This window comes from Urocampus carinirostris, chromosome 19, assembly GCF_059441175.1.
Source record: "Urocampus carinirostris isolate Australia breed hairy pipefish chromosome 19, RoL_Ucar_1.0, whole genome shotgun sequence".
NCBI lineage: Eukaryota > Metazoa > Chordata > Actinopteri > Syngnathiformes > Syngnathidae > Urocampus > Urocampus carinirostris.
In genome coordinates, this window is record NC_142367.1 from 19,252,531 (window position 1) to 19,277,900 (window position 25,370).

Genomic DNA, 25,370 nt, shown 5'->3' on the forward strand with positions numbered 1-25,370 from the left:
CTCTAGCTTATTATTGTTGAAAAAGCTTCTTTTGTTCTTTGTGTAACCTTTTAAAATTTTCACTGGCCTCTTTTTCAACTGCTCGAGCAAACCAGGGCTCAACATTTTACAGGCGTGATCTCACTAAGTTGCTTTTTTTGTAAACAGCAGTGGTATGTAAAGTGTTGCCAGCTCTCATTTACTCGTGTGGAAGTTGACCCGTTAAGCTCGGCCTGAGGTGCAGACTCGGCTGATCATGCAGTTCAGGTCACAACCTTCCTGAGCTAAACTTTGCTGTGTATAGGTTCTTACCAGAGGTGGTTATAGCCAAACATTTTACTCAAGTAAAAGTACTGTTACTTCAGAATAATAGTACTCAAGTAGAAGTAAAAGTAGTTATCTAAATACTTACTTGAGTGAAAGAAAAGTACTTGGTGAAAAAAATAACTCAAGTACTGAGTAACTGCAGCGACATTGTGTTTATTTTTTTTTTTTAAACAACCAACCAGATTATCAAATTATCAAAGTCCATCCGATCCACAAAAAATACATTGAATTTCAATGTATATTAAAATAATCAACGGAAATTCAAGTGTTTTAATAAACAATGAAATAAAAATAGTATAAATCAAATAATTAAATTACGCATATGTAGCCCCAAGTAGCACATTTAAAGCCCCAATACTTATCTTAACAAGCTCTGCAAGCAGAACAAGCTAGCCCATGAACTCAAACAAAGGAGACATTGCATATTGTAGATGGTGTTTCGCACCCTTTTTAAGGGGAACATGCTTTTGATGTGAGGCCAGGGGTATTCATCCTTTTCTGTGTTTTCATAGTCTGTATTGCTAAGCGACATTTTCGATCTGTTTAATCCGTAAACAACTCTTCCCCCGCTGAAGATGAATATGGTCATGTGGCGAGGCTGCTATGTTTAATTGGTTAAACATGGTAGAGCCTGGCGGAGTTCTGCGTCCAAATAAATGCGCCTTAGCGGAGACAGACAGACGCATACTTACGTGGAGGGGATTTATTAAGTAATTAAGTAACGACTTTAATGTTGCCTAATATAGCGGAGTAAAAGTATCGTTTTTATCTTCACACATTTACTCAAGTGAAGGTAAACGTATAGGGATTTAACAATACTCCTAGAAAGTACAACATTTCCGAAAACTTACTCAAGTACTCTGTTACTACCCACCTCTGGTTGCTACCAAATACTACCCAGATTTGAAAATATATTCGAACAATGGTTTGAACATATTTACAGGTTGATGTAGATGCGTGATGAGCTTCCGTGGTGGGTGACAATCAGTTGACTTGTAGTGTCCACGATTAACAAGCTTCTCTGGGAATATCTTGGGATATTTTGTACAATAATTACTCGGCATTGACAGCTGATAACGAAAGCAAAAATTATGAACAGATTCTTGACAAGAACTTGCTGGGTCGCTTCGCTCGTGATATTACGAGTAGCTAAAACGAGGACCACCCGGGACACGCTGGAGTTACGCGCCCTGCCCTGTTTCTCATCCATGTGGAACCTGGACAAAGTGGCTTAGGAAAGGAAAGTCGGGGCTTTGTTGTGTTTTTTTTCAACCAGAGCTAGATAAGCATTGGAAAATGGATGGATTGACAGATGAGTGTGCGTGTTCGCATGCTTGACATGGTAATCCTGGCCTTAGGTAAAAGATTTTGGAGTCATCCACTGGGTGAGGTTACGCGAAGGCCATCCATTGACTATTGCTTAATCTCACTTTTGTTGATTTTCGGCACAAATCTTCATTGATGGAAACTTGAGATTTTGAAGTGGTGATTATGAGCGAGCAGGTCCTTTTCAGAAGCCAATTCCTTCAAGTGACAGCTGGTCTTTAGAAATCCCTTCCAACTGGATCAATCTGAATTTCAATTCAAGATCTCTGGCTCAGCAATGCAAAGACAATGACATCTGAATTTCCAAGTAGATTGAATCTTGCCCCTCTCCATGAATAATTAGTCTGCCCAAGTGGTCAGAAAGAGCTCGCTACAACCAGCTTCCATGAATGTATGTTGAGATGCAACCAACTCTTGCATTTCCTGGTATTAATCTGGAAACCTATTTTCACCCCCTCAACAATCCACAAATACTTTTCAAAATCGAGCACTGGAAACTATTTATTAGCTACTTGATCTCCTTCAGCTTATTGGAACTTGGGATCCTGGTTTTCAGGCTTCCGGCCAGCTTAGTTGCTTAACACATCAATGAGGCGCCGATGAGCTTATGGAGAGTTGTAGCACACAATGCTGATGGGCTCGTGGCTCCTCACGAAGCTTCAGGTGAGAATAAAAAGCATTGTTGTGGCGCCGCACTCACTCAGCCGAATAATCGTATTATCCCTAAGCTGCTCTTTCATTGGGAGCTAAACACCCAGCTGCTTCACCCTATGACATTAGCATACACTGTGAGTGGGTGCACAAGAGGAAGGGGGGGGCACCAGGTTAACTTGGGGTCACTTGAGAGGGTCATTCGAAACACTGTCCAAATTTAACGTTTAAAACAAGAATTCCTGCTTGCTTTACAATTTTTGTTGGTGAATACTCATCCATCACAGGCTTTCACTGTTTACAATTCTTTAATGGGGTCTTAGATTTAATGAGCTTTTGGTTTCTGGTTTGCAGCTCCTGGACCTCTTCATGGTGTGGGATTGGTCGACTTACCTGGCGGACTACGGTCAGCCAACCTCCAAGTACCTTCGTGTAAACCCGTCCACAGCCTTGACTTTACTTGAAAAGTGAGTGCTCCCGCCGCTAGATTTTTAATTCCACAAAGGGTTGCCTTGACTTATGCCATATCGTTTTTTATTTCAACCAATTCCTAGAATTATTTCCTTTATTTGACCTTGAAAGGTGACATACCTTAATGAGATTAGCAGCAATTATTTATCATTCATTACAGCCTGGTTGCAGATTGACACCAAAATTCAGTTTCCTTTATGAAAGCCTCTTGACTGACAAACATGCCGAATTAAACAAAATTAGTCTAATTTCTGAAAGTGTTTGCATGAAATGATCTGAGTGTTTTTTCTCTTGTTGTTGTGCTGCCAGACTTTGCAGAGGGTAGGTGCAACTTTCACAAACATTGATAGAGTTACAATGGTTAGACTCTAATCTAGTTTCGGAACCGTTGTTGCATGACACAATAATAATAATTAATTAATAATTTGTGTAATAATTCCCCAAACCCCTCTTTCTCAAGGATGAAGGATACAAGCAAGAAGAACAACATCTTTTCTCAGTTCAGGAAGAACGACAGAGACAAGCAGAAGTTGATGGAGACGGTGGTCAAACAGCTGAGGAGCTTAGTCAACGGGATGTCCTCCTAAGCTCCTACTATAGCTTTGAACCAACCAAGAAAATGACCTCCTCAAGCACACGAGCTCAGATGGTTAAAAGGTTTGTGCAGTCGTAAAAGGGAACATACTCACGGATTTGCTCGATTGACATTTTGGTTCCGCGAGAAGAACATTGTCAGGTCCAGAGCTCCGAAGTCCTTCTTTGCTTCATGGTAAATTCTTTCAAAAATCCACACAATGTGTGTGGGTGTTGTTTTTAAGAATGATTACATAATGTTTCCAATATTTTTTTTATATACATATATTTTACTTGGGACATACTTCTAAGTAAGTGCTGTCCATTCAGCTCAAGCCAAATAACGTCAACTAAAGTGTCTTTATTTTCCAGACTATTAAAAAAAACCTTAAAATAAGCCACATCTACTCTAGTAAAAAGAAAAGAAGAAAAAACAGATTCTTTCCCAAAAGTTCCTTTTAATAAGGTATCACTTTTTGTTGGATGTAAATAGAAAATAGGGTAATTTAACCAACCTAAGACTTGCATCATATAAACTTCTTCGTTTGCGTTCCCTAATGGAATGAGAATTTTAAAAAGAATCAGCAGTTGGCCATCCTATATGCCAAAGACAAAGTACAGTATTCTTCTCTGCATTGTTTTTAATCACTTATTTTTCATTTCAATTACTTAAAGCGCCCCTAGCGGTGGAAAAGAAATCCACGGGACTACATGGGGGTCACCAACGTGGTGCCCGCAGGCACCAGGTAACCCCTTTTGAGGGGTTAAAGGCACAGAACATGTAGTTTTCCTTCCCCACAATCGTGGAAATATGTTTCAAAATATTCCACGCGCCATGGATCTCGAGGAATTCATTTTCAAAATAGACAGTTAGGCCTCATAACCCCGAGAGCTGTGACGTCACCGGATGACAACTGGAACCGTTGAAAATCAGACAGCGATTATAGTATTCAGCCAAAGTATAGCGTTGATTTTTGCTTGGAGTAATTGGAACATTGCCTATTGTGTTGCTGGGGGACTTCTGACTGTGTGCAGTAAGTTTACCTGCTGTCTTGTACATAGTGCGTTCCATTTTTTTGCCTTTTTGACATTTCCTTTCATGTATTTCGCCACGGGTCTTGCGATTAATGTAATATTATCCAGATAGCTCCCCATTAGCGTGCGGGCTCCTGAAGGCTTCCAGTTTTGTTTGGTCCAGGTTAGCCCTGTTAGCAGTCGGCTAGCTGGCTTGCCTGCCATGCTCATTGTTTTTTTCTCCCGGCTGGGTTTGTGTTTATTGCTGTCATGGTAGTTTTTCGTCATTGGCCTGCAGTTATCCAGGATTCTTACTGCCTCTCATTTTTTTTCCCCGCTGATCGGTTTTTGTTCGTCCTCTATTGTATCCAGCTAGCCTGCCGTGATCGTTTGGTATCCAGACGCTTCCCTAATTACGACCATTCGACTTGCGTAAAACGGTAGGCACAACATTTTTTTCGGGATGTTGAAAAATACCCGTAAATTGCTGTAAGTTAGATTTTGTATTGTATGCACCTTTTTCCGATTACAGGGCATTACTATAGTGCTGTGAGTGGTCACCTAGCATCCACCCCGAAGAAGAAATTCGGCTTCCTCTTCCTAGTTCATGTTAACATTCTATACTGTATACTGTATCTTCAGGGCGCTAAGAACTTTTACATTTTAATTGTTTAATATCTTGTGCATCCATTCAATATGGTGGGTGTGAAGTGTAAAGAAGAGGCGAGCCGTTTCATTTGAAATTAAAGTGGAATAAGAAAGCTTGATGCGGTTGGGAAAATGGTTGAATCGTTTTGTTTTTTTTCGTCCACTCTCTACCACGGAGGATGACCTCTTGAAGCTCATCTCCCAAAAGTAAGTTAAACCTTAGTTAAACTTAAAGGTAAACTAAGCCATTTTTAGCAGACGGGTAGCTTGCCGTGTCCGTGTTAGCTCTGTGTGTGTTATTTTTGCCATTTCGCCACATTTTGGCTGCTTGCCATCTGTTGGATCGTGGCTGCAACCACCTGCGACACAACACCTAGGCATTCTCCACAAAAACTACCGAAACTTGCTTTTAAACACTCAAAACCTTTTCGACTGATTAACATGTAAACCAATTTTGTGACCCACTTGCTATGGTGCAAGTGTTCTTCACATGACGTCACAGCTCAGGAAGTCAAAGAAAAGGCAAACTCTCTTCAAAATGCATTATCTCTGAAAATTATTGGAATGTACTAATGACATATCTATAGATATTATGCAAAAATATTTACTGTTTTCTCACGTTTTGTATGTTTGAAAATTTGGGTATCCCTTTAAGAACACTTGAGTAGCTCATAGACCGGTTTGGAAAATAACATCACCAGTGATGGGTCATTGTGATTGTCTAGAAAATTTGATTGCTTACTTGCATGGTATTTTACTGGTAGACTGTGTGTAGTTTAACCCTTATTCTGATCATTACAACCTGGTAATAAACTAATAATAACACAGTAACAAAATAGTAACCACACAAGTTATTTTAGAATTTAATATTATACTGGTAGCCCTTTGCGCTAATCATAACACAAAAGTTCTCAGCTTCAAAAAGGTTGGTGACTCATGGAATAGACACTCATAGGTAAAAATCTTTGAAAAGCCATATGAATTATAACCTTGGAAAAAGGTAGTGGCTTATAGTCTGGAAAATAGAGTAATTGTAAAGAGAAGCAGATAAGAAAATAGTTAAGAGGATTTTAATCACTATTTATTTACTAACAAATGGATAATGATGTCTCGAAAGACTGATGTTCATTTAAAAAAATGGTAGATTTAGATAACCCTCCTCGCTCAAGTTGTCCAAAAATCTCAAAGATCGGGATCAAGCGTCTCGTTTCACGGGTAACCAAAAGGAAGCGGCGCTGGTCCGCCATCGCTTCCTCTAATGTGGGCTAATTGCTATCCTCTCAAATGTCTTAATTGTTGTGTATCCCAAAATGCGAGCACATTTAAAAGGTTATGAGTACTTGAGCACTTTTTGGTTTCTTTGTGCTCCCCGTAAAGTTCCAGCCTCACATTGCAAGCTCTGATGCAGTTGCGGAGCTAAACTGGGCATGACAACGACTTTGGGGCTCCATTTGGGAACGGTGATTGTTTGACAGGAATTATGTGCGGCTGCCGGGTCGGTAAATGACGTATATTTACTTGGACTTTTTTATTTTATTTGAGTTTCTCAGGGTGAGTTGAGGCTTTCAAATGTGCGCCAGCATAGCAATAATGACATAGCCTCTTTGCTTTTCCAATGCCGTGCATCCTTTTTTTTTTTTTGAAATGTTTCGTAGTAATCCCTTGTTTTTACCCTACACTCCACTCTAAAATCAACCAATTCAAGTCTGATTTTCTTCTCTTAGTTGTAGTCTCTTTAAGAAATGTAAAGTGTAACCAAAAATGATTTTGTTATTTATCTATATTTTTTTGTTGAATAAAAATGGGAGTTTTCATTGTACAGCAAAAATATTGGCGCAGTTGTTCCTAAAAACCTCTTGAGGGGAATGTACATGTATGCGCTTGTGAAATGCTTACTATCATTTTCAAAAAATTTAAAGTCAATCTTTGAGTTTTGGGGGGTGTTGTCTTTCATGCAAATGTGGGAAACGTGTGTTTCCTAAGTGATGGAATACCTGAACTGAAATCTGCATCCATGGTTTGAATGAGAATGTAATGAGAATGCAGTTTACATTCTTTTATGATTTTTTGTATTTACAGATGTTTATGTACAAATCAACATTTTGCTGAAAGACACCCTCTAATTTTAACATTTGCTATAAAATATGAATGCACCAGTAAATTCTAAGCTTTGTCAAATCAAAGCAACTGTATCTATGACATTTCAAAATTAAGTGAAATTAAAATGCCGTTTACAGGAAAAATGTCATTTAAGATGAGTGTGGCTTTCTCAATGTTTAAGTGGCCTTCAATTAGTGTCTTGACAGTGTAGTCTTTGTGGCTAAGATCACGTTACGTTTTCAAGCAAAAAAAAACATACAAACAATGATTTACACCATTAACAGATAGAGATGTCAGTCTTTTGTGAGCTCAGCCTCCCTAGCAATCCCTGTTCCTCAAATAGTCTTATTTGAGTTTATGGAAATCACCTAACCTTCTGTGTCAAATCTCAGATTCAAACTGATGCTAACTGTTGTCATTTTATTCTGTTTTTGCTGCTTCATCCTAAACAGCCATCGCCCCTCCCCTACTTATCCCTCCACATACTAAGTGGGAAAGACAGCAAGTGAACTTTAGCCCGGGTTAATGTCTGAATGTGAAGATCCCTGTCGCCGCAAATGTAATGAGGCGAGAAAGATTGAGCCGGCTCCATTCTGAGCGGCCGGCGGCTTCCCTCGGCCAACACTCGCACACAAAGAAACATGTTTGTTTTGCCCTCACATCAACTCTCTTTATGTTCTCATCAGAGTAGAAAGTTCGGCCCGGTTCGGATCCGAGTGATTTCATCCAGATCTGCCTGTGTATTCCGTTCCCCTCACTAGTTATGCGGTAATCACTGGCTGATAGTATATAAATGAACTGAATACCTCAGTTCCATGCAGTTGGTTAGACCGGCAAGCCTTCAGTCCACACTATTCCAAACCAGGTGATCCCCACCAATTCCAACCTTTATAACTATTCCAGGTAAACAATTTGGAGTCTAAACTTTTCAGAAAGCGGGCCTGATTTGGTAAGCTGAAAATGTGTGAGGGCTGACTTTGAACAGTCTTTAATAAATTCACCCTCCGTAAAAGGTTTGCAGTGCTAGCTGATCATCGTCACGACCTTGTAGCCCTAACTCTCGTGAAAAAGCTCTGCTGGGCCGTGAAAACAGCTTCCAGTTGCTTCACCTTTTCACAGCTTTTGTTTCCAGTAAGCTTTTTGTAGTCTGGGTTTTTCATCTGGCAGTGCCTGTTAATATTACAGTCTTTAAAATAGCCACAGTCTCTTGGCAAATTAGGCAGAAGCAGTTGTTTGGGATTTTGGTGAAGCAGCAGTCTTCACAATCAACTTTCCTTCCTTTATTTACAGTCGCCATTTTGTAAATGGGGTGGGCTAAGATTTTCAAAAAAAGCCAAGGGCATTGTGACCAAAGGGCTATTTCCATTATATACAGGATTTTTTATTTTTTTTATCCATGTGTACAAATTTATTTCATACTCCAATTAACACATATTATTCATTTTCTGACAGATGCCGCGGGCCAGTAAAAAGCTGATCACAGGCCGTAACCGGCCCCTGGGCCGGACTTTGGTTATGCCTGCCCTCTGCGTTCTCATTTTGCCTTCCTGTGTCAAATGAGGAGTTGTAGAAGGGCCTTCTTCCTGACTGTTAACGCGGGTGACAAATGTTTTAGTGCCGGGATCAAACGTTTTAACAAGGCCGTAAATGGTTGCACGTTCACTCCGAAACGACAGGCTTCCACGGATTTTGTACCGTCTCATTTTCTGACAGAACACAAAGTAGTTCATCTGCTTCCTTGCTTGGAACTTCAAACTATTCTTTATATTAACAGTTCTGTTCATGATTCAAATTCCTTTAAGGGAGTATATCAACTGGAGAGCAAAAATGTATAAAGGGGAAAAAATGCTCTATGACCATTAAATCCTGACATCTTTGAGAATTTTTGTTTGAAAATGCTTACCAAAAGCCATTGATAGCTCAGATCAAGTGGAAACAAGACTAACCGCCCAATCTGCCTGTGGTACATCCTCCACCGGATGCTAGGCTACTCAATGAAGTTGAAATGTGTAGTTTAGAAAAAAAAAAAACTTTCAAATGTTCCTGGCTTGTCCAGAGTTTCATAGAAATTTAGCTCCCGTGACAGTTTTCATCAACGCCTTCATGTACAATTGTAAGAATCGTCTTTTATGTCATTGATTGCAACGTAGTGTAATTTCCCAACAGATTTAGACCCGGCACTCCAGGATAAACATGCAATATTTACACGGTAGTGCTTGTAAGAGTAGTTGGATTGAAAGCTTATTTGGGGTAGTGATGGTTCCAGGAAAGGTTCATTTGAATTGAACTGAATTCATCAGTTCCAAGCTGTTTATTTGACGAGCAAGTTTTAGCTGCCGCAGAAGACCCAACAATATCCTCCGGACTGCGCATAGAGCAGTTGATGACCTTCTGTAAGGTTCTCTTTTCCTCTGCCATATGCCAGTATGCTCTCCACAGTGGCTCACCGGCAGCTTCTGTCCCAGGTTGTTTTTCCTGATCACTTTCAGATCAGCTCTGGTGTTGGTAGACCACCCGAATTTTCTACTATGAAAACGATCTCTGATTTACAACCCTCTTGGAAAAAACAGTCCAAGCCACTTTTGCACCAGTTGTCCATCGTTTGCTGACTTTGACAGGAATCCAAAACAGGCAACAATTTGTTGTGGTCTATTGGAGATTCGTAGCTGAGGGCTTTGCTGTCTGATTGTTGCCCCCATTACCTGTGCCCAGATACAGAAAGAATAATTCCCAGGGAATATTTAGTTCCGCAGAACTTGTGGTAGCTTTACAAATCAGGTTCCAATGACTTGAGCTGATCTGGTGACCAAGCCAGGGTCTTGTCAACCATTCACCCAATGTGCTTTCAAAAGGACTGCTGACAATTGTAAGGGTGCAATTGCTTGACGTTTAATTTTTCATTGACGCCACGAAAGTCCAAACAAGCGCACGGAGAACACAGAGTGCAATGTAGTAGGGACATGACTGATATTTGATACATCGTCCTTAAATGAATTGTTTGGAGGACACAGTAGTCAACTGAAGTTAGTTGTTGATTCAAGTTTAGTACTGGCTTCTTGTCATATCATCTCCGCTGGAGAAGGTCATACCTGAGCTAGATAATGCTCCTAAGCCATTTTTGCCACCCTGTGGTGCCAATTGGTACTACTGTTTAAAACTGACCCACAAAAAAAAAGATAAACTGATTATTGTCTCTTTCTGTATGAGGTACTCAACGTCCTGAATGTCATAAATTGGCCAACTGATATTTTATGAGCAAACAAAGCGGCCATCACCGCGGTCGGATCGGTGTTATCGTAAACTTCCCGGAGTAAATGTTTAGTGGAAAAACAGCTAGCGACCTCACGTTGAACCAGCAGCTTGACACTCCCCTTGACCTCATCTGGGGAATGCACCTCCGATTTGCACCTCCAGCTATAAACTTGTACATCCCACACAGCTGGTGTTGTCTTCTCCCCTGACGCCAGTGATGCTGGAATTCCTGACAAATTTACCAAGATCCAGAGGGGAAACATTTCCCTTCATTAAACATTTTGTGAGGAATGATTCGGGAAAGCCATCGATTGCACCCGGCCCTTGTTTAATTAGTGGAAATGATTGAGACTGACGAACTGTAAGGCAAAAGGAAGGACTAGAAAAGAAGTATTTTTAACGTCATTGATTAAACAACCGAGTGTACATTGCCTACATATGAGATTAGATGTGGCACTCATCTAAAGGATAAATCTGTAATAAAATAAAAAAGGATATTCGGATAAATAGTCAGTTATTTATAAGATTGTGTTTGTGGACTGGGCCAAATTGTACTGCTTCAGAAAATAGTGCAATAACATTAGCAGCAAAAGTTCCTATATTTAGGGTAAATGTATTTTCTCACAGTCTTGTGATGGGTCTGGGGAAGAAACTCTCTTGAGTCTGTTAGTTTTTGTTTTAAGAGAACTGTAGCATCTACCAGAGGGTCAAAGAGTTGGTGCCCAGGATGAAAGGAGTCCTTGATAATGTTGTGGATTCTGCTGTTGTAGCATGAACGGGCAATGTCCTTCAGATTGAGCAGAGAGCATCCAAGTTTTTGAACTCTGTTATTGACTCTGTAAGGCTCTTTAAAGAGTGTGATCTCTAAAGTATTCCAAAGATTAGAAAAACCTATCCCCTTTTTTTCCTGGGAATATCAAAACCAGTAAGGACAAAACAGATGCATCAACATGTCCTCAGTATTTGCTAAATAATGCAGCCCAGAATTCTCTGTCCTTGTAATTGAGCTCAGGAAAGAAACCCTGTCGAGGTTTGTATCCAGGATCTTGTTCTTTTCAGGTAAGAGTAAAAACATTGATGGTGCTGAAAATCCAGCACTTTTTGATGGTGGTGGTAGCTGCTTTTGAGGAACTGTCAGACCCTAACAGACTCAGGGGTACCAGTTCATGCTTACGACCTTTTCAACCAAAGTCGTACCTTTCACACACCAATGAAGGCAAGGTGTGTCAAATGTCTTGCTCAGACCAAACCTCTAAAAGAATAGTTGATTTCGGACTCCTAGGATTGTCTAATTCCATCAAAGTACTGAGATTGTGTGGTTGAAAATCCCTCTACATATCTGCAAGGCAGTCTTTTCTCTCCCAAAGGTTGATGTCTTGGGAGTTTGAATACCGAGTCAACTCCTTTTAGACAGACTTAAAAGATAGTTTCCCCGGTAATGTGTTTTTTACCTTCAACTCTTATCTTTTCTCGGAAAAAGGCAAGTTCGTTGATGGTCAGATTCCGGTCAACAAAGGAAATCCCGCTAAACATTCGCAGAATAGCGAGCGAGTTCTGAGGAGTTAGTGTTTCTCCGAGGGAGAGAGAATGAACTTGGTGGAGAGTTCAGCAAAGTGTCAGGGTCAGCGGCAGGTCAGCAGCGCGGGAGCTCGGCTCGGAGTGGTTGGGGGGGGGCTTGTTGATACAAGCTACAAGCGTGCCCGCTCCCAATGCAGCTGATTGCTGTGATTGTCGCGGCCTCTGTGTGCTTTCATGCTGGGTGGGGCGGGGCAGGGAGAGCGCTACCGGCGCTAGGAGAGGATTAGCGCTCGAGTTTATCTGCAAAGTTGCTGCTTTGGTGAGTCGTGTTGGAAAGACGGGAGCCGGTGGGTGTCTGTTCAACCTCCGCTCTTAGACGTCGGTTTCAGGACTTGCCAGTCAGTATGTTTCAGATCAAGATTAAAATATTGAAGCTATTTGGATTTCGTCATGTCAACTCACATAGTCTGAATATGGTCTTATTCGGATTGCCACTCGTCTGAGAAGATTGGGTTAGTCCGTCCATAAATAAGTTTCGATGCAAACGACTAGAAAACAGGAGAAGCAATCGACAGACCTTATTGACTGCCTTGAAGACTTCCATCTTCATCTTTGGAGCCGCTGACCTGGAATGAACCCGCATACCCGATTTGGTTTTGACTAAAACAGTAGAGCAGGTGAAAATCTACCAAATCGGCAAAAATCAATTTATACTGTTATTTTTTTCAAGTGTTCTGTAAATAAAAAGCTATTGCATAGCAATAAAGGCTGGGAATTGCTGTCCATCCTTTAGGCCCCCAAAAATCAATTTCTGTTTGGTATTCCACATATAAGCGCAAGACTCTAATCAGCTAAATCAACTCTTGGGAATTTTTGGGTCTAGTCAAGTCAAGTCACATTTATTTGTATAGCCCTTGATCACAAGGATCAAAGGACTGCACAGGATTACAATTACAAGATCCCCTGATCTTAAACCAACATGCAGGCAGGGAAAAACTCAAAACCTCAGCATGAGGAAAATTACCATTAGTAATCCCCCTTCCAGGATGACCAAGCTGAAATTGACCATTTTAAAATGCTAATTTTGAAATAAAAACACAGTAAAGGAGGTGTTTGGCTCCAGTCGCTCATCTATGAGAATTTCACCACACCCTAGCGCCCATCCCGTCTCTTAAAAATGGCTACAACCGAGTACAACTAAACTGTATATTTTGTTTCCTGGCCATACTCGTGATATCATATGTAATTAGTGTTTATCAAGTGAAAATCTTTGATGCATGTGAGTATAGACAACTATTTAGACGTCGAATAACTCGGAACATAGCTGAAAAACTAAGTTTCGGATGTCAGGGCCATACATGTCAACCTTTTGACATTAGAAAGCTGTAGATGTTATCGTACACTCTGTTTTTTTGTGCAGAACACAATCGGTCTCCAGAATATTAAAAAGCAAACAAACAAAGATGTTCTTGTTTAAAACCAGAAGTGGCAAACTTTTACCAAACAAATCTAATGTGATCGTAGGAGCCATATCAGTATTGTCACACTCAACTCTCCGGGGATGATGCTTTACATCGAAAAACAATAGAGATCAGATGATGAAGGTGCTGTATCTGAGTTAGATCAGAAGGTTTCTCCTGCCACTGGTATCCATGGAAACCAGTACTATCTGTTTCATGTTGGGTAGCAAACACCTACGCCAAAACCAGCCTGGAGAGGGATGGGCGCCGCCAGGCTGTACTTGCCCAAGACACACCCCGACAACCATCGCGGTTAAAGTATCAGAGAAACCGTGAATACTATCTTCATTACAAGATTTTATTTTTAGTTTTAATTTAAATAAAAAGAGATAAATTAAAATTTTTACATCGGTTTGTGTTTATAAGGGGACAAAAGCACTAGTCTAACAAATAAAAGACTGGTGTTTGTGAGTATGCGGAGCCCTTTTTTTTTTATATTTTAAAGTTCCGATTCTTGAAATTCAAGCGCAAAGTGTCTAGGAGCGTCTTAGTACTGGGTTAGAATTGGCTCCATCTAAATAACTTTTATTCTAAATAAATCCCTGTGGCTTTGTCGAAAATATATTCATATCTATATAGGATTTGCACGGGTAATTTGAATCCTTAAATATTCTTAAATTTAATATTGGGTTTTCATGGATTGAAAAGTGCTACAATTTTGGGTGAAGTGCTTGTAAATGCTTGAAATTATTGACATCTTTCTCAACAAGTCTGTTTAAAAATGATGCCGACACTGCTCTCTGGTGGGTTCATTTTGCCTTTGCATTTGTTCTTCCCCTTTGGTTAACGGCAGCTGGCATTAGTTTGTACGGCATTGGCCTGTGAAACGTCGTCGCCCCGTATGGGTCGTGCCTTATTGTGTAGTAATGCAAGGATTGCAAAATATTAGGATAGGGTTTCCCAGTGGTAAATTGTTTAGTCCTGCAACTGAAAATAAGCTACAAATTACTGTCCTTATTAGCCAACACTTATATCGGGAGAGGTTTGTTTCAAGTCAAGTCAAGTCATGTTTATTTGTGACGCCCTTAATCACAAGGAGTCTCAAAGGGCTGCACAGACTACTGCAAACCACAGAGTATCAATCCACCATCCCCTGATCTAAAACCTACATGAGGGCAAGGAAAAACTCAAAAACGTCAAGTCATGTTTATATGTGACGCCCTTAATCACAAGGAGTCTCAAAGGGCTTCACAGACTATTACAAACTATAGACTATCATTACACCATCCCCTGATCTAAAACCTACATAAGGGCAAGGAAAATCTCAAAAACCTCAGCCTGAGGAAAATGAAGAAACCTTGAGCAGGGACCGCACATGAGGTAATCCCCCCCTTCCAGGATGACCAGGCTGCAATGGATGTTGCATTTTAAAAATGTTTGCGTGCATTATGTCCAGCTCCACAAGTATATTTGCGATTTACTCAAGAACTAAAAATCATATGTCTTTATAAAAGCGAGATTAAAAATCGTATATCTAAATCTCAGACTATGGCTCTCTAGAATACATGATTAACAACTGATTTTTTTTCCTGTTTAGGCATTGGAAAATTGGCTTGGAAAGCTCTTTAATGGTTGGATTTTGTCTTAAAAAGGGTGTACGAACCATGTCAATAGTTTAGTGAGAAATAGCTTAAAATCAGGGTTGGGTAGGGTTACTTTAACTGGATTACTTTCAATTACTTTTGGATTACTCCAATACCAAATATGCTAATAAAAGACAAAAGAAACTAAATATGAATAAAATGACTAAATTTTGTGCTGGCTTGGGGAGTAACGGAATACGTGGAACGGCAAAAATGATGTTGGTAAGCTGTTTGGATTTATTTTCTTTTTGTTTCTGTCGCATTTTATGTTAGTTTTGCCGGAGATCAAAGCCAGGAGAGAACGCTTACCACGTGTTGTGAGTCATAATTGTATTCATATTTAGTTTCTTTTGTCTTTTATTAGCATATTTGGTATTGGAGTAATCCAAAAGTAATCAAGTTAAAGTAACCCTACCCAACCCTGCTTCAAATCAGAAGCTACCTTAAACCGCATTTTTTGCTGGGTGGTGACGTCACAGCCTCCCTTCTTCAAGCATTCTAAAGTGAAAGGGAGACAAGCTGCATGAGGAGATTCGATCGCGTCCTGCAGGTGGTACTCTTTATTTATTTGGGAAGGCCTCGTCTCCTTTCCCCAGGTCGTTGCTCCAGGAAGGACGGATGAAGATGCGCGCCTGCCCCCGGAACAAACGGCCAGGCCATCCAGCCGGGACGCGCCGGGGGCGGGGCCGAGCGACACCCACAATTAAAGATGAACTTTGAGTGAACTAATTCATCGCACTCGGCCTATAAAAGACGACGGAGGGGCCGCCAGCCTCAGTCGCCAGACCCACGCACACCTGAGCGGACCCACAAGACCTCCGAACCGAACCCAGCGCCACCGTCATGGCCCTGAACACGCTTCTAGCCACCGTTCTGTGCACAGTGCTTCTTCCCGCGTTGCTCTTCTTGGTTGCAGTCAAATTGTGGGAGGTGTACCTGACCCGGGGTCGAGACCCGACCTGCAGCCGCCCGCTGCCGCCCGGATCCATGGGGCTGCCGTTTTTCGGGGAGACCCTGCAGCTCATCTTGCAGGTGAGCAACGCCTGCGACTTGCGCGGAATTACGGGCTCCTTGGAGAGAACCGGCTTTTTCGGCTGAGTTTTCTAAAAGAAGCCGGCTCTCTCGGCTCCCAAACGGCTCTTTTGATTTATTTTGTTGCTTTAATCGGTATATTACCAACAGGGTTGGGTAGGGTTACTTTAACTGGATTACTTTCAATTACTTTTGGATTACTCCAATACCAAATATGCTAATAAAAGACAAAAGAAACTAAATATGAATACAATGATGACTCACATCACGTGGTAAGCTTTCTCTCCTGGCTCTGGCTTTGATCTCCGGCAAAACTAACATAAAATGCGACAGAAACAAAATGAAAATAAATCCAAACAGCTTGCCAACATCATTTTTGCCGTTCCAAGTATTCCGTTACTCCCCAAGCCTCTAATAATTTTATTCATAGTTAGTTTCTTTTGTCTTTTATTAGCATATTTGGTATTGGAGTAATCCAAAAGTAATTGAAAGTAATCAAGTTAAAGTAACCCCACCCAACCCTGATTCCCAATTAATAGGAAATGTACATGAAGTTACATTTATTAAAAAATGGGAGGGGGATTAAGTCAAATGAGATAAACATGAAAGGAAAAAAAAGGAAAAGTTGGGGAAAAATAAATAATAGAAAAATGTTAAGATAAAAGAATAAGGGAAAAGAGAAAGAAAAGAAGAAAAATGCAATTAAAAGCAGGTAATATGCTAGGAAAAAGAGTACAAGGAAAAAGGAGACGTCAAGAAAAAAAACAAGAAGTAAATTAAAGGGTAAAAACGTAACATGCTAGCAAAGGTAAAACAAAAAGAAAAAGCTAAAAAAAAGAAAAGAAAAAGTATAGTATACTACCACTAATAATGTGACATCATGCACAAAATGATGAAATACCTTTTACAAAATCTATCATTCTTCTAAATAATAATTCAATTATTTGTCACTCGTGAACTCTAAACTCATTTAAGCATTTTTATACTAAGCAACTTTAAAGTCGAGAAACTCAATCTCTGAAAAAACACACCACAACAAAATTTTAACTAAAAAATATTGTCAGTGCAACAAACTACGAAATAAAATAATAGACTTTTTGACTTTAAAACACATTATACCAGTAAACAATTTAAAATATTTACTGATTTATAAAATTAAATTAACTTATTATAATCCCATAAATGTAATGGAATGCATAGGTGGAAAAAATGGATATTGACCAATCAGAAAAGAAATAAAACCTCGAAAGGAGCCGGTGGCTCCTTATCAATAAAGAGTCACTTCCAAGAGTCGCCTCAAAGCGCTTTTTTTCGTCCGCGAACGACACCTCACTATTGGCTGAAACGCTCTTTGGCTCATATCTGATGATTCATATTTCCTAATTTGTGCAGCGGAGGAAGTTCTTGCGCATGAAGCGACAGAAGTACGGCTACATCTACCGGACTCACCTGTTCGGGAACCCCACCGTGCGCGTGACGGGGGCCGATAACGTGCGGCAGATTCTCCTGGGGGAGCACAAGCTGGTGTCGGTGCAGTGGCCCGCTTCTGTGCGCACCATCCTGGGCTCGGACACGCTCTCCAACGTGCACGGGATTCAGCACAGGACTAAAAAGAAGGTGCATGCTTGTGTTTTTTTATTTGGACATATCACAATGTTGAGCAAGAATAATGGCCCTTAAAGCGATAGATTCCCCTGAGAGGAGTGTCTGCTTTGTAGAGAACCAACTGTTGAATATTTGTTTGGTGCTAATATTAGTATATTTTAAAATTTTTATATTTTGGATTTTAGAAACACTTGGTATGTTCTTTATACCCAGCGTTATGATAGATAGATAGATACTTTATTCATCCCCGTAGGGAAATTCACACTTCCAGCAGTATCCTTGTGTTGAAAAATAAAATAATAAAATAAAAGATATAGAATACAAAAATACCCAATATAACGTGTTGATATAGAGTATTTAAATAGTGCTAGAGAAAATACACACTGTATTAAAAATAGGGTAATATGCAAATGTGGGGGTGGGGTTTAATGTGGGCTTCTACTCCCCTGGGTGGTGTTAAAGAGCCTCATGGCATGAGGAAGAAATGATCTCCTCAGTCTGTCCGTGGAACAATATGCGCAATCTTTATAGTTTTTTTTCTGTAATCAAATGAGCGTTTCTACTGTATCTTGTTGTTATAGCTGTTTCCCCATATCTCAATACAATATTTTAATAAAGCAAAATTAATTGTTTGGGTTAAGTATGTCTTCTCTACTAATTTTTTTTTTCTTATTTGGATTGTATGCTATCTATATGAGGTCTCCAGCTAATAATCACTCAGAGAAACCTAAGCTCTTTTACTTTTTTATTGGAACATTAACTCAATTTGTATTTCAATGTCTTTTGCGTATGTGTTTTTGATATACAACAAATATCTACATTGCTTTGTGCAGGCCATCATGAGGGCCTTCTCCAGAGAGGCCCTGGAGCTGTACGTGCCCGTCATCCAGGAGGAGGTGGGCGCCGCCGTGCAGGAGTGGCTGGCCCGGGACTCCTGCGTGCTGGTGTATCCGGAGATGAAGCGGCTCATGTTCCGCATCGCCATGAGGATCCTGCTGGGCTTCCAACCCGAGCAGATCAGGACCCACGAACGGCAGCTGGTGGAAGCCTTCGAGGAGATGATCAAGAACTTGTTTTCCCTGCCGATTGACGTCCCCTTCAGCGGCTTGTACCGGGTACGAAAGTGCAATTTCTGCTGCCGGGCCACTGGATGCTCAGTTCGCTTTTTCCTCCTACAGGGTCTCAAAGCCCGAAATTTCATCCATTCCAAAATTGAAGAGAACATCAAGAAGAAGGTCCTGGAGTCACGCGAGGAGTCCAAACATGGAGACGCCTTGCAGCAACTCATCGACAGCAGCAGGGCCAACGGCGAGGCCTTCAGCATGCAGGTAAGACCATTTTCGGTTTCTCGACCCTCACGTTTTTCGCTAACGCCTCCTTCCCCCCAAAGGCCATCAAGGAGTCCGCCACCGAGCTTCTCTTTGGAGGCCACGAGACCACCGCTAGCACAGCCACATCTCTTATCATGTTCTTGGGCCTCAACCCACAAGTGGTGGAAAAGCTAAGGCAGGAACTCAAAGACAAGGTAAAATCCCATCCACTTCGGTCATCGCTAACCGCTAACCGCTAATCGACTGCTTGGCGCTCAGGAGGAGCAGGGAATGCCACGGCACCGTTTGAACATCGAGTGGCTGGAGCAGTTGAAGTACGCCGCTTGTGTGATTAAGGAGACACTGAGAATCAACCCTCCCGTCCCCGGCGGATTCCGTGTGGCACTCAAGACCTTCGAACTCAATGTAAGGTTATCATCATCTGCTTACCCTAAAAAAAAAAAACATTTCTAGAAATTCAAGTTATCCAAAATGGCTCTCCTAAATGGGGTTGATTCTTTTAGATAAACCCTAAAAAATGTTTTGGTTTTTTTAGACACCACCAAACGGTTAATGTTCGTACAAAAGTCTGCCCAAAAAGGGTCTTTCTAGTTCCTAGACGTTCCCTGAAAAATACTGTCCTATCCAACCAAAAATCCCACACCCCTGGGCCTTGGGCATTTATATAGCGCTTTTCAAGTCTATGACTTCCCAAAGCGCTTTACAATGTGCTTCACATTTCCCAATAGCGGACTTGCAGCCATGTAAGGCGCTAACCTGCTTATTGGGGGTATTAGGGGTTCAGTGTCTTACCCAAGGACACTTCGACATGTAACACGGACGCGCCGGGATTCGAACTGGGATCCCTTGATCCCAAGACGAGCGCTCTACCTCCTGAGCCACTGCTTGAATTGAGTGTTGAGTGTTTTAAAGGAGGCCAAAAGTGTCCATTCTGTCTGAAACAAACTCAAAATTTGGGTGCAAAATGGGATACTAAACCCACTCCTCGAACCCTCATTTTGTTTCATACCGGCCCAACCATTCATCCAAATTCCAAAATAGATGAATAGACTCGTATTGTTTGAACCACACCCAAATAATTACTGCTTATTCCAGAAGAAGTCCTAAAATAGTTATTTTTTTAGGTTTTACATCTACATGCAAAATTTTGTGGTAATCCCCTAACATCTTATTCTTTTTTTCAAGTAAGAACCTGTTTTTAAGTCGGAAATGTTTACATTTGTTGGTTGGACAAAACCTATAAAAATGTTGTCCTTTTTTCCCAATAAGAACCTTAAAACTTATCTCAATATGTCTTGCATGAATCACACCAAAATAAATGTGTTTTTTTTATCAATAATCCCTAAAAAATGGCTTTTTTCGATTGAAACAAGACCAAAAGATTAGTGCTTGTCCGAGAATAACCCCCCCCCCCCCTTTTTTTTTTTTTTTAAATCCCTAAAATTTTTCAAGAGCTTCTACAAAAAAGCCCCTCCTCGCTCCTATATTAAATAATCTAGTTTTTAAGTACTCCCAAAATTTGATTTTGGACTGTTCTAAAACTACCTAAGAATTTTGGGTGGTCATCCCTCTAAAAGAGTTCCTCCTTTCTTATTCAAGTCAGCCATCACTAAAAGTCTCCAAGTCTTTAAAAGGGTCTTTTTTTGGACCATCCCTAAAAAATGGTGGCAGACCCTAGTAAAAAAAAAGGCCCTCCTTTCCAAATCAGATGATCTTGTTAGAAGTCCCAAATAATTTGATTCATCCATCCATCCATTATCTGCACTGCTTATCCTCAGTAGGGTCGCGGGGGTGCTGGAGCCCATCCCAGCCGTCTTCAGGCAGTGGGCAGGGGACACAGGGACAGACAACTCACTCGCTCATTCACTCCTTGGGACAATTTGGACCGGCCGATTAACCTGATATGCATGTTTTTGGAATGTGGGAGGAAAACCACGCAAGCACTGGGAGAACATGCAAACTCCACACAGGAGGTTTGATCTCATGACCTCAGAACTGTGCCGCACACCCGCTAGTCACTGCGCCGCCGTGCTGCCCAATAATTTGATCCTTTTTCTTCAAAGAACAACGCAACAATTTTTTAAAAATTTCAAAGCACCATTTACTTACATTTGTCCTGTATAAATTGTGAAGTTCTCTCCAAAAAGTCTTGTTTTTATGTTTTTATTTTTTTTACAACTACCCATGATTTTAGGCGGTAATTCCCCCGAATGATTTTTTTTATAATAAGTCGACAAAAAATGATTTTTTTTACATTTACGACAACCCTAAAATAATTATAAAATTTGTTTTTAAATTTTCTTCCCAAAATTTTTCTTGCGTATGGCTCCAGCCTAGCCAAGAATTTGGGTGGTATTACCCCCAAATTGGTCTTTTTTTAAATAACACCAACAAAAATGTATTTTTATTTTAAACCAATCAAAACTCTCACCTAGATTAGTCTTATCTGAAATCAGGCCTCCAAAAATGTCTTGAGAAAATTTGGGGGGTAACCCTTTGAAATGATTCCCTTTTAAAATTTCAACCTAAAAATTTGCTGAATTTTGTCTTGTCCAAAACTTTGTTTTTTTTAAAAAATAATCTATTAAAAAATATAATGAGTAAGGTTCCAACCTACCTGAGAATTTGTGTGGTAATTCCCCCAAATCACTCGTTTTTTTAAGTAAACCCCCCCAAAAATGGATTTTTATTTCAAACAGCACTAAAAATTCACCTAAGTTCGTCATGACCAAAGTTAGCACTCCAAAAATGGCCCAAGTGTGATTTAAGCCTGCCTGAGAATTTGGGTGTTAATCCTGACCCCCAAATTCAGGGATCAGAATGGAGATTTTCATTTTCAGCTGAAATAGCCAGGGTCCAGGAATAAAGCAGTTCAGTCCCTGCAGCTTGAGCAACAATGCGGCCAATTTTTCTAACGGCCGCCAGGGTGCGCCAGAGCAATAAAGGAAAGAGTGAGACAGTCGGATTTTGAATTTGTTTGCTACGCAAGAGAAAAAGTGAAAAAGTCGGAATGCCTTTGGGGTTCAAAAACAGCGGAAATCCGCGGATCCGCGGAAAATTCTGATCCCTGCAAATTGGTCTTTTTTCCTCCAATAAATCCCACAAAATTATTTTATTCTTATTTCGATCCTAAACATTCACCGAAGTGTGTCTGGTCAAAAATAGCCCTCCAAAATGGTCAGAGTATAGCTCCAGCCCACCAAAGAATTTGGGTGGTAATCCCCCAAAATTGGTCTCTATCTTTTTTTTTTTGTAAGTGACTCCACAAAAATCGTAATTATTTCAAAGTACCCTAAAAAATTGCCTAAACTAGTCTAAAATAGTTCTTTCTTATTAAATTAAAAGACTTTTTAATGTAGTTTAAGCCTACTTGAGATTTTGAGTGACAACCCACCTAAATGTGTCTTTTTTTCCTTTTTTATTTTTATAAAGTAAAAGTATAGTGTCTTAAAAGGATAGTGGGATGTTTACACGCGTTCTAAGGGATGGGCAGGGCATCCATATGATGCGGCAGGGGTAAACCAGTGAAAGCTGTCGGGCCCTGCTGTTGAACAGAAGAGTGTGTTGTGTCACCCTGACCTGAGTGATTTGTTTGGGTGTTTGGGCAATTGGGTTGGCCATGGTCCAAATATTTTTTATGGGGTTTTTTTGGTCCTTTTTTTCCTTTTTTGTTTTTCTTTTTTTTGTGTATGTGTTTATCTCGCTGTCGGTCACCCCTCTCGAGGGATATGGCCAGGGTAGATAGATAGATAGATTAAAGAAACCCCATTTGGCTCAATGTGTCACGTCCAAAATTAGCCCTTCAAAAATACTTTAAGTGTACTTAAATTCTAACTAAAAATTTGGGTGGTAATCCCCCCGCCCCCCAAAAAAAATATTGTTTGTTTTTTAAGTAACCCCACATTATATAATTGATAGCAGTAGCCTAGATGGTAGGGCGCCCGCTTTGAGACTGGGAGGTCGCTGGTTCGCGCCTCGGCCGAGTCATACCTAAGACTTATAACATTGGTAAAAATGGCGGCGCCCTCTGTTGGCTGCGGCTGCATCGGCTCGCTACAACGGGTCAGGTGTATCGACATTTCGTTCTGTGTACATTGTTACAAAGAATGACAATACAAAGGAAATTATTATTATTATTATTATCCTAATCATTTGCCTAAATTTAGTCAAATCATTTATATTTGTTTGGCCCTTAATCACAAGGAGTCTCAAAAGGCTGCACAGACCACAAATAATTGCAAACTGTAGACTATTATGACACCATCCCCTGATCTAAAACCCACATGAAGGCAAGGAAAAACTCAAAAACCTCTAGTCATGTTTATTTGTATAGACCTTAATCACAAGGAGTCTCAAAGGGCTGCAAAGACCACGGATTATTGCAAATTACAGACTATTATTAGACCATCACCTGATCTAGAAAGCAAGGAAATTTTCAAAAAGCTCTAGTCAAGTCATCATTATTTGTGACGCCCTTCATCACAAGGAGTCTCAAAGGGCTGCACAGACCACAGGTGATTGCAAACTACAGACTATTATTACACCATCCCCTGATCTAAAACCTACATAACGGCAAGGAAAAATTCAAAAACCTCAAGTCAAGTCATGTTTATTCGTGATCCCCTTAATCACAAGAAGTCTCAAAGGGCTGCACAGACCACAGATGATTGCAAACTACAGACTATTATTACACCATCCCCTGATCTAAAACACACATGAAGGCAAGGAAAAACTCAAAAACCTCAAGTCATGTTTATTTGTATAGACCTTAATCACAAGGAGTCTCAAAGGGCTGCACAGACCACTACAGACTATTATGACACCATCCCCTGATCTAAAACCTACATAACGGCAAGGAAAAACTGAAAAACCTCAAAATGAGGAAAACGAAAAAACCTTGAGAAGGGACTGCTCATACCCTCCTCACGTTTAGCTTAAGCCTACAAATTGGTCTTTTTCTCCTTTTTTCTTAAAGACCCCGCCCCCAAAAGTATTGTATCATTTCAAACCACACCACACATCTACTCAAATCTGTCCTGTAGTTTTGTTTGAATCAGAAATGATCTTCAGGCTTCTCACCACTCATCCCCAACTTTTCCCAGGGTTATCAAATCCCCAAAGGCTGGAACGTGATCTACAGTATCTGCGACACGCACGAAGTATCGGAGGTGTTCCCCAACAAAGACGACTTCCAGCCCGAGCGGTTCCTGAACGCCAACTGGACGGACGCTTCCCGCTTCCATTACATCCCCTTCGGCGGCGGTTCCCGAACGTGCGTCGGCAAAGAGTTGGCCAAAGTTCTGCTCAAGATCTTCCTGGTGGAACTGGTCAGCAAGTGCCACTGGACTCTGCTCAACGGCCCCCCCGCCATGAAAACCGGACCCACCGTCTACCCTGAGGACAATCTGCCCACGAAGTTCACGCCCTACCTCGGCGACTGAACCTTATCTGTATTTTGTACTGGCCTGTATATATTGTAAATATCCCAGAAAAGCATTTTCTATGTGGTTGTGGTGGGTTTGTACTGTGGATATACTATTTTTTTGTTTTTTGGAACTTAAACGAGAGGCACTATTTCCACGCGGGAACACTTTATCGAGTCTGTGCAGACGTATCGTTAGCGTTGTGTACATTCTATATGTAAACTTTTGTATCTTAATGCCAACTTATTTAAGTGATCGGCTTTTTATTTAATAAAAACTCATTGCGGCTAATAATGGAATGTTCTCAAAGTGATTTTTAAATGTTATTTATTTGGGGGAGTCCATTTTAGTAAATATATATTAGTTCACAGCCCTAACTAAATAAAATGTGTATATATATATATATATATATATATATATATATATATATATACTATACATGGGAAAAGAGTAAAATAATGAAGTTCATAATACTCTAAGGCACAGGTGTCAAACAGGCGGCCCGTGGGCCAGATCAGGCCCGCTAAGGGATTGAATCCGGCCCGCGAGACAACAATCAGAGAAGTGCAAGAGAAAAACAAAGCTGCAGGTTGAAATATGTCAACTTGATGTTGCCAAAGCCAGGTGCCTCGAACAAAGGCACTGTACATCTCTCTCTGTCTCTCTCTCTCTCTCTCTCTCTCTCTCTGTCTCTCTCTCTCTCCCTCTCTCACCCCTATACTCCCACTCTCTGTCTCTGTCACTCTCAGTGTCTCTCTTTTTCTCTTCCTTTGTTGCTCTTTGTCTCTTTCTCTCTCTGTCTTTTTAACTTTTTTCTCTTTTCTCTTTCTCTCTTCCTACCCTTCGCGCTTTCTTTTCTATTTTCTCTCCTTCTGTCTGTCTTTCTATTTCTCTTTGGATAGCTTTCTTCCTCTCCCTTTCTTTTGCCCCTCTCTCACAGCTTTTTATCTCTTTTGTTTCTCACGCTCTCTCCCTCTCTTTTTTCTTTCTTTGTCCCGCCCTCTCCTTTTGCCTCCC

The 25,370-nt window shown here is 40.7% G+C and overlaps 2 protein-coding genes across 4 annotated transcripts in view; both read left to right on the forward strand.

The window, feature by feature from the left end:
* Window positions 1–15,677, forward strand: part of exoc6 (exocyst complex component 6) — a 32,241-nt gene extending 16,564 nt beyond the window's left edge. For 2 of the 3 annotated variants that reach the window (XM_088323150.1, XM_088323151.1), the window contains 2 exons: window positions 2,638–2,750; window positions 3,215–4,668. In XM_088323150.1, coding sequence (XP_088179276.1) covers window positions 2,638–2,750; window positions 3,215–3,341 — 240 coding nt within the window. In that variant the 3' untranslated portion in view covers window positions 3,342–4,668. Of the gene's footprint in view, window positions 1–2,637; window positions 2,751–3,214; window positions 4,669–15,558 lie in introns of those variants that run through there. The other variant, XR_015847895.1, reaches the window with a different exon arrangement.
* A 121-nt stretch (window positions 15,678–15,798) lies between these two features.
* On the forward strand, window positions 15,799–24,744 carry cyp26a1 (cytochrome P450, family 26, subfamily A, polypeptide 1). Its single transcript, XM_088323152.1, has 7 exons — window positions 15,799–15,994; window positions 17,387–17,611; window positions 18,433–18,714; window positions 18,778–18,927; window positions 18,990–19,124; window positions 19,189–19,335; window positions 24,033–24,744. The coding sequence occupies exons 1-7, from the start codon at window positions 15,806–15,808 to the stop codon at window positions 24,369–24,371; spliced, it is 1,467 nt and encodes a 488-aa protein (XP_088179278.1). The 5' UTR covers window positions 15,799–15,805; the 3' UTR covers window positions 24,372–24,744.
* Window positions 24,745–25,370: the final 626 nt, after the last annotated feature.